Source organism: Salminus brasiliensis, chromosome 21, assembly GCF_030463535.1.
Source record: "Salminus brasiliensis chromosome 21, fSalBra1.hap2, whole genome shotgun sequence".
In the NCBI taxonomy this organism is placed as follows: Eukaryota; Metazoa; Chordata; class Actinopteri; order Characiformes; family Bryconidae; genus Salminus; species Salminus brasiliensis.
Genome location: NC_132898.1, coordinates 30,223,349 through 30,233,068, shown reverse-complemented (window position 1 = coordinate 30,233,068; position 9,720 = coordinate 30,223,349). Strand labels below are relative to the sequence as shown.

The window sequence follows — 9,720 nt, the reverse complement described above, 5'->3', positions numbered from 1 at the left end:
ACGACTCTGGAATAAGAGTGTTTTTGAGTTTTATTCTAACATGACAATATCATTGACATATCGCCACAAAATCCTGTGTGTGTGTGTGTTTCTGTATATCTATGTACTGGTTGCGGTGAAACTGCGCTAACAAGAGGCATACAACATACTGCAGTGCAACCAGATCACCCTTACATTAAATCTATAATACATTCAAATACAACAACCAATCAGCCACAGTCCCACTCAGAACACACAGGTCGCTTGTCATACCAGATCATTTGGAGTGATATATACTGGTTTTGTGATTAGACATTCAGCTGAGCTCTCAGCACATCGTACTGAGAAACACTAATTGTTCTATTTGCCAAGTGAAAGTGCTTGGGAGTCCTGCTGTGCCACTGTACATAACAAGAGTGAAATCCATCATAGCAGAAGAAGCGAGGTTAGTGACTACAAAAAGCGTGTTCACGTAGAAAAGCAACATCTATGGCTATCAATATGACAGGCAGCCAGATCTGACGCTGTGTCACAGCCGTAAGCATCCAATCTCACCATTTTTTCCAGTTTAGAGCACTTTGTTTGGATTTTAGGCAAACTGTAGGCCAGCAGTTTGTGTAAACATGAATCTGATCAAAATCAGACGCAAAATGAATAGATCAGATTTTAGCAACGTTTCCACAGGAATGTTTATTCTAATTCCCGAGAGTTTAATATGCTGACTAAGCAACATTGAACTAAGGGTTGATCCAGTAGCTGGTTGTGTTTGCCTCCAATTTTTTTGCAGATAATGTAAAAACAATTAAATAAAATTAAAAAAAGTAAAACAATCCAGCCAACATGCTCATGTGTGGCTCACATGAGTGGAACGTGGACTAGGTGGTCTCCAGGTGGGTTTGTACATACTTTGTTGAAGGGCCCCATTGTTACAGCCCACCGTAATCTCACAGGGGTACCATCTAGGCCCTGTATGCAACGTACAATCCAGACGGGGCCTATGCCCAACCCCTCTTCGTCCCATCACTGACCCATGTGGGCATTAATATGTGAAGCCAACCTGAAACCAGAGGACAAAACTTCCTAGTTTCTAGATGAGCTCTCATACAGGCCACCACATACATGGACATGTCAGCTGGGAAGGTGTTTCACATTTCCATATTGAAGTCTGTATAATGCTTAAAGCACCTCTTCTAAAGTATAATTTAAATGCTGTCTTGAGTCTTAAGTGATAAAAAGTAACATCTCAAAATATACTCATTTGCTATGACTATTACCCTGAAGTATGATTGTAGCACAGAGGATGCATTCACAGGCCAAAAGCACATTTTCCAATCTCAATTTATGCTAGCAAGACAGCTGTCGTAAACTAAGCCAGCCGTTTTAGTCCATGGTGCGAGAAATGTCTCGTTTGTCCGCACCGCTGCTGTGGAACACAGTGAGCCGCGCCACAGATATTTTTACCCTTTAAATTTTCACTTTAAAAGCACCTGCCAATTCTAACTGCGTTCACTCTTTGTACTTCTCAGCTCAAATCCGATGCCACTTTTAATGCATGATCCCTTAAAAACACATAATTGCATGATTCAGCTTCAAATTGAATTGGGTGTACTGGTACACACAGTACAGGCACAAGTCTTTGGCTCCTTGAAAGCATTTAATACACCTTTAACATTGGCAGCTTTGTTCGTTAGGATTCAGCACTGATGTTTGAGGTATTAACTGAGCAACATAATCGCATTAAAAACTTCCATTTTAAGCTTTAACTACAACAGTAGCGTCCTCCAATGACTGAAGATCATCAGTACCTCATCGCCCCCAATTGGAGGGGGGGGGGGTTAAATGTAGTTGCATCCACAGCTCAAAAAAAGTAAAAATAATACACACGTACATATAGGCAAAATAGAAAATGCACTTGTGTCTATAGAAGAAGCTCTAGCACTGCATATGATGAAGATGGCCAAAGCCACCAATAATGAAAATCAAGCACTCTAAACTTTCTCCAAGGTCCATGATCCAGAGACCAGGAATAAATCAGGAGGGAAACAAAAACATCCAGATTATGTTTTCACGTCAACGACGAAGGTTTTCTCCATTAATTCAACCAGATGGTGCAACTACAGCATGATGTGGAGGTCAACGGCGCGCCCTCAACGTGAGCAGGCATCTAATCTGCTAGCCATCTACACATAGCATTCACTCACGCGCAACAGAGAGACTACACATTCGGATTTTATTCAGAAGTACAAAGAGTGAAACAGGGTTAAAATGCTAAAACCTATAGGACACCAGCTGAAAATACATTTCCTCGTTCCCTATAAAAACGTCCTCCGTGGCATAGTTCTGCTCTCAGCCTACGAATTAAAACCACTGTGGAAACGCACAGTGCTGCTGCAAGAGAAGAAGCAGCCTCCCTCTCTTCAGTTGGCGATTTTCTCGATTTCGTCCAAATCGTCTGTGTCCAGCTTCTCAATTTTCTTATCTGGGGAGACAAAGAATCATTTATTTTTATACAGATTTAGGTGGGGTTGTTTTGGGGTGTTTTTTTTATTTATATATTGCATGTCTGATGCTTCCCATCTGAGGACTGCTTCAACTAATCCAAGACTGGACATTTGAGATGTTGTGACAGCATGTGTTTACTAGGGATTGATCGGCTATGCACCTCCATCAGACATTTCTCTGACCAAACAAGTTGCTGGCAGATAACTGAACAAATCATCCATATGTTCAGGTCACAGCAGCTCAATGTTTTGATCGTACAGCAGCTTGATTGATATCGGCGGTCAGGTAATCATACTAGAAGACCACTGGCGATCAACTTCACACCCAAAACCACTGATCAGTCCTTCTACAGTGGTCAGTGTTATTGGCCTATTTATTTCAGGAAGACCCCAATTAATTAAAAGCCCAGGTCTCTCAAATTAGTCCAGTTTACCCCATTTATTAAACTGGCATATTTCATTTTAATGTCTGTTTTTTTTCACTTTTTAAAACAACTGAATCATGATGAATGGACCACTAGAAATGCTCCAAATTAAATGCTTCCATTGAAAGTTCAGGGTTCTGCTTCTATAAAGTTGCTGTATTTCAGATACAATGTTTTTTGCATGTTGGTCATCTGTTGGGCCCTATAGCACTCGTCCCTAAGGTCGGGTTTAACTTACTGAAGTGCTCCTGGATGCGGTTAAGAACGTTCATGCTGAATTTGCTGTCCACCATGTTGATAGCTAGCCCTCTCTTGCCAAATCGCCCTGTGCGGCCAATTCGGTGCAAATACGTCTCGTTGTCGGGGTTCCCATCCTTGTCCACTGGCAAATCAAAATTAATGACCACAGAAACTTGCTCCACATCAATACCTGTAAGCCACAAAGAAAAACTAGCGTTAATAGGGAGGTCATTAAAATTAAATAAATTCAATTTAACCACACAAACACTGAATCAACTGAGTAATAGTATGTTCTGTTCAATGTATGAAAAACTTATTACCCTCAACTGACAGAGCTGAAATTAGCTCAGTGTAATAAGGACACACCAAAAGAGTACTAGCACCCCCTTGTGGAGAAACTTAAGCCTACTAAAAGTGAGTGCACTACAAGTCAAGCCTACGACAGGTTTTGCAGTAAACAACTTGTTCAACATCAAACATGCATCAGATGATTTTTCACCTCTGGCACAGACGTTTGTGGTAACCAGCACCTTCTCCTTGCCATCGCGGAAACGCTCAATTACAGCAGCCCTCTGCTCTACCTGCATCTCTCCGCTGAGTAACGCCACCTGGTGGCCCTCCTTAGACAGCTCCCCTGCCAGCCACCCTGCTGTTCTCCTGGTCTATGACCAATAAAGGAATCATCAAATACAAATGCAGCAAAGGAATACAGCAGGATCTGCTTTCAGTTCAACCAACCCAAACTAATACCAGCTGAAGCTCTGACAGGACAGTAAGTTAAGAGCTTACATGGCAGAAGATCATGGCCTGTGCGATGGTGATTGCCCCATAGATGTTGCAGAGAGCCTGGAACTTCTCCTCCTTGCTGTTACAGACCACATAGTACTGCTTGATGGTGTCCAGGGTCTCCTCCTCACGTTTCAGCTTGATGATGTTGGGATCAGGAACGATACGCTTAGCAAAGTTCCACACAGACTCCTCAAACGTGGCTGAAAACAGGAGCATCTGGCAGGTTTTGGGCAACATCCTGGGAAAATATATATTATGAAGTGAGGTTTTATTTGGGGTCATAATTCCAATCAAATTATTAAATATAGTTTTTAGTTTTGAAATTTTTTTAAAAGTTTTGATAGGATACCAATGATGTAAAGAAGCTGAACAAGCAGTGGTTGGTCATCAATGCAGGTCTTGAAGAACCCAGTCTTACACATTTAAGTATTTTCCCTTACTCAAAAACACCTGATCCAGGATCGGGACAGAGTATTACACTAAAATGTTCAGGACAGAGCAGGGTTGGGAAACAGTGGGATTAAGCAAAGGCATGCAGACCTCTGGATGCGGATGCTCTGGTCTAGGTGACCCTGTGTGGCAATCATCACGTCGGCCTCGTCCAACACAAACACTTTGATTTTCTTGGGGTCGATGAACTTGAGCTTCTGGCACCAGTCCAAGACTGTGCCGGGGGTGCCAATCACAATCTGCTCCTGAAGCTTCATCCCCCTCTCCACTGGACAGCAGACAGGACACCAAGCTCATTAACATTTAGCAACATCAGGTTTCACATTTAATCAAGATCTTTGAAATATAGCAAAATCAATTCCTCATATTACTCCTTTATGTATTCGCTGTGTGTTTTAGTAACTGAATATTAAGAAAATTGTGGGTAAGGTGAAAGTGCACCACCAATGTAGCCCAATAAATAAATACTTACATTTGTTTCCTCTGATTGCATAAACTAATTTGACTTCAGGGTAAAATTTGCCCATCTGCTCGATGACCTTGCCAGTCTGGAGGGCAAGTTCGTATGTGGGAGAGACACACAGACACTGAGGGAGAAAGAAAGTGCGTGTTATGGCTTATAGAGAAGAGAAAAACATTAGGCAACCCGATGTCATTTTCCTACTCGCTGATGTAAAGGAAGATGTCGGTCATACCTGAGGCCATTTGTTGTTGGGATCCACGTGACTGAGCATTGCCAGGACAAAGGCTGCAGTTTTACCCGTGCCTGACTGAGACTGAGCGATAAGGTTCTGTGGGCTGCAGAAGAGAGACAGCAATAGTGAAGTGTGCTTTCTTGGTGTTTGATATAAAAAATGCCTTGTAATGGTTTAATGATCACACTACATCTTCAAAATGCCATGATTAATAACATTAAATTTATGGTCTATATAGATTTATACTGTATACAAATGTGAAAAAAAAATCAGGACATATTAAACTGTTAAATTATAAAACGAAATTATAGAAAACACAGGCATTATATTGCATGAATGCATAATATCTATCTATCTATCTATATATATATATATATATATACACACAAATCTAAAAAACACTTTCACTACAAGTGCACAAATACTTTGTAGTGTAGAGTAAAAACATTTGTAGGCTTAAAAACACATTTTCTCAAGTGGTTCTGGCTACTACCTTTGACAAGGGGTCTTTCCCTCCCACCCACCCATCCATCCAACCATATATGCCTTTACAAAAAGGCTTTTTCCTACTGAAAAAGTTGGACCCATAACACAGCTACTATTCTACACATTACACGCTATTACAGTCATACTACAACCAGCAAACTGCAGCATTCTCCTCCTGGAGTGTCTCTGAATAGACATACTTGTAGGCATTTCCAGCATTGACACTGATAAATAATCAGACTAATAATGAGTCACTCAACAGATCACAATCAGTTAACTGATCAAAGCCACAACATACGGTTCTGCAAGCATCATGGGCAAAGCATTCTCCTGAATTTTGGATGGTCTGTTGAAGCCCATGGCATAAACACCCTGAAGAAGTGGCGGTTTCCTGCAGAGACAATCATATCAAATATAAACCAGTTAATGAGAATTCTTTAATATTTAAGGAGGTAACGCGACATTTAATCAATAGTGCAACCATTAGTGTTGACTCACAATCTCAGCTCCTCAAATGACTTGACTGAGTACAGTGGAGAGTTGGGATCCCTCTGAAGGACTTCCACTTGATTGGTTGTGTTCACTAGATTGCTTCGTATCAACTTATTCAACAGCGACTGAGCTGCTTTGTCCTCTGCAAACGCAAACACCAACACCTCAAATCTCCCATTAAGTACAAGCATGTGCTCACAATACCCATTCCATTTAAATCAGACAGGTTAGCATAAAAGCGGCTGATCAATTCATATTTAATGAATAAAAATAATAACTTGCCGTTGTCTTCTTCCTCAGTCTTCTCTGTCGTAGTCTTAGCTCCTAATTCGAGAAGAGAAAGACAAACAATTTAAATCTCAACATTGGTCAGAACCCATTTACTAAAATAAAAATAAATAATTACTTAAATTAAAAAAAGCCAAATCCTATTCCTTACCATTTTCTTCTGCTTTTGGTTTGGCTTCTTTCTCATTTAACTGAAGGTTGCCTATCTGTCAGCAGATAAAAAAAATAAATAAAAATAATTTAAAAAAAAAATGTGTTGCATAACACAAACAAGCATGAATTAATATTTACATTTACCCAGATGGAGACAGCACTCATGCTGTGTGAACAGATCACCACTAAATAAAATTGTGAATGACTCACATCAGTTTTAATATGCTGTGTGTCATTCTCATAAATAGGCTTCCAATAAATACATTCAGCTAAAATAATGTTAAATTGTAGTGTGGCTCACCCCTTCGTTTTCCACTACGAACTATTGGTCCGTTTCAAAAAGGGGACCGTTTTATTCACAAGGACTTGTTAGAGGTGGGGGAAATGGATTCTTGGAGAAGTCTCAATGTAAACATGGACAACTCTGAATTTTATCATAAATGTTGAGACAAAAATCGATTTTCTAAAATGTTAATTGATAAGGTAATTTTGACCGAACACAAAAGGCAAAACTCGGAAGTGCAGAGCCTGGGCGTGCAGAGTCTATGGCGTGCACATAACAGACAAGATGTATGAGCGAGAAATAACGTTTATCACAATGCGATGAAATATCGTCATACTGACCAGCTCTGGTGGAAACTTCGACATTGCTTGGTTGCTTGATTGTACTCTGGTTTGCAGCAACTACATCAAAAGAAGGTTTTTTTTTTTTTTTTTACATTGCTGCCAAGCAGAGGACCATCGAGACATCAAGGAATGTCAAAGCCCTACCTACCCCCTACCTCAGAGGGCCAAGCGAATTACAAACCCCATCATGTTTTATTGCCAAGGATTTTCATCAGTGTTTACTTGTTGAGCACCAAGGCTTTCTCACTATGGCGTGCAAGTTGGAGCGGAGATACAGCAGCATCCTGTCTTGAAAATATTTTACTGATACAGCGATCACCATATTTAGCAACCAGACCAAAACCAGTAGAAAACAGATAACTGGTAGGGTAGCATGCAATGTCTGTCATGTCACCGTTACTGCACATTTCATAACAGCTGAATGACAGATACCCTCTAATGTGCAAGATAGGGTTGCACAAATCCAATACTAGGATCGGATATTGGTCTCTATACTGACAAACTTAGCTCCCGAGAAGGGTTTCCTATGAGAAGGGTTTATCCTGCTGCCTTAAGTCTCTCCCACATGGTGAGGTATCAGGTTTATTAATAAAAACAGTGGTTTGATAACATTTCGGATCTTGTATGATACACAAAGTTTGTATCGTATTGGCATCCCTAGTGCAAGACTATTGTTAATCAATCAATCTAATCGGAAGTTGCCTGGAGAGTCCCACCATAGGAGATATAGTGGACTAGTACTCACACTTTTAAGGGGCAAGGCTGGGACACACATTCACAAACTAAAATAGAAGGTCCTCTACTAGGGCTGGTCAAAAAATCGTCTATGGCAATATACAGTGATGCACACCTCACAATATTTAAAATAACAGTTTTATTCAGTGATAGTTGTTTAATATGAGCATTTCATTGATTATCCATTGCAGTTTTCCCTCCTGCTAAGCAGGTTTCAGTTTTGTAAATCCAATCGTGTCTAGTCATGATATCCTGGAGCTGGCAGGCAACTTCAGTGCATCTCAGAGGTTCTGACTGTTTAGATTTATTTTTTTTATTTATAAAACTGTCATAATGAACTATTTTATACCTAATACACAAATTATTAAAATGACCATCAATATTGAATGCTGAAGTCCTTCTGTTTGCACACTGTACGTTGTGACTGTAGCACTTACAAACCTCTCAAGAGACAGTATGCTGAACGATGGCGGTGAGAGGACTGTAGGTAAATCCACAACGAGAAAACTAAAACCCCAGTGCCCCTCGAGAGCCCCTACTACACACCTACACACAAATGTTTGTGAGCCTCATTTCTGAATGAATGTATTCAGGTCAGCTCCTTTAAAAGTTGCACCCATTGCTGACACAGTTGTGCAAATGCACGATCACAGCTTGTCTAGTCCCAGTAGAGCTGCACTGCCAATGGAGCAGATAAACATGAGCCTATTGGCACCATGCTGCCTAATGCCAGGCGTGGGCTAGAGGGGTATAAAGCCCCCCAGCATTGAGCTGTGGAGCAGTGCAACGGTGTTCTCCATCCAATACTTTTGGGAGGAGTTGTGGAGGAGGTGGGATGAGGTGGGATGGTGATCATCTAATATCCTGACTAGTCTCTGAATTCCTAAACCACACCGAACCAGTCAGTTCAGTGCAGTTCGGCTCCGGTTCCACCGAGTCGTTCAAAAGAACCGATTCAATGAGTGAATCACATCTCCAATTGCCGAGAGCAGCCCTGCTTCATTAGCTTGCGACGCTAAGCTAACATAAGCAGTCAGCAATTAAACTACTCCCTCTAAATATACACCGATAATGCAGGGCGTCCTGTTTCTGTCCTCCTGAGAGTTAGGAAATGGAGAACACGCGTATCTCCTCATCTAAACTGAAATCTGGCTTGAATAGCGTTAGCTATGCTAGCTAAGTTAAGCTAACTGAATCAACCTGGACAAACAGGTGCCCGCAGCCCCACCAAAAAATTAAATAATACAGCTACTCGGCCTAATATAGCACCTCGTCTCACTGCAGTTATTAAATTAGACATAAATAAGTGATTTATTGGGTAAATCCTCTTGTTTAGGTTACTCACCGACTCCGCCGCCGCTTCTTGCTCGTCCACTGCCAGCGCCCACGAGTCCGTCGCCATTTCTCTAACTTCAGTAAACCCCTTCCGCTTTCTAAAACGAGTCCTGGCGAGTTTACCAGCTGGGTGCTGAACTCAGACAGACAAGTAAAAAGACTGAGACTTTTTTAAAGTGAGGAAATTCAACAAATTTATACAACGCCGTGCGGATGCCGGACTTCTCACAAAGTGTGCTGCCCTCACACCACCGGGCGGAAACACATCTGAATACACCGGTGGTTCCTATTAGGAGGTACTAGACCTTTTCTGCACTGCAGAGAATTGGTTTCTACAAAGCCTCTAAAGTTTTACAGTACATTATATTAAAAGACTTGTAAATGAAATTTAATAAATGTAATAATCATTAATAATCATTCCCTTGGGTTTTTAAATCAAAGAAACCATTTAAGTCTCTAAATATAATTTTTCTACCTTGATACTTTAGGGCTCTGTAGGTTTCAGTTCACGACTGGAAGTCTTTG

At 40.9% G+C, this 9,720-nt stretch overlaps 1 protein-coding gene across 1 annotated transcript; it reads right to left on the bottom strand.

The window, feature by feature from the left end:
- Nucleotides 1–12: 12 nt before the first annotated feature.
- On the bottom strand, nt 13–9,455 carry ddx19b (DEAD-box helicase 19b). Its single transcript, XM_072665651.1, has 12 exons — nt 9,206–9,455; nt 6,497–6,551; nt 6,340–6,381; nt 6,064–6,199; nt 5,864–5,956; nt 5,080–5,182; nt 4,857–4,971; nt 4,475–4,652; nt 3,935–4,172; nt 3,645–3,807; nt 3,144–3,335; nt 13–2,458 (listed from the first exon to the last, which is right to left on the bottom strand). The coding sequence occupies exons 1-12, from the start codon at nt 9,260–9,262 to the stop codon at nt 2,397–2,399; spliced, it is 1,434 nt and encodes a 477-aa protein (XP_072521752.1). The 5' UTR covers nt 9,263–9,455; the 3' UTR covers nt 13–2,396.
- Nucleotides 9,456–9,720: the final 265 nt, after the last annotated feature.

What these genes read in the sequence shown, in the direction of transcription:
- ddx19b (XM_072665651.1), bottom strand. Translation starts at nt 9,262, where the DNA reads ATGGCGACGGACTCGTGGGCGCTGGCAGTGGACGAGCAAGAAGCGGCG. An exon ending in TGCAATCAGAGGAAACAAAT is followed by an intron (nt 4,653 to 4,856) that starts GTAAGTATTTAT and finishes TCTGCTGTCCAG; the next exon opens with TGGAGAGGGGGATGAAGCTT. An exon ending in CAGAGCATCCGCATCCAGAG is followed by an intron (nt 4,173 to 4,474) that starts GTCTGCATGCCT and finishes ATATTTTCCCAG; the next exon opens with GATGTTGCCCAAAACCTGCC.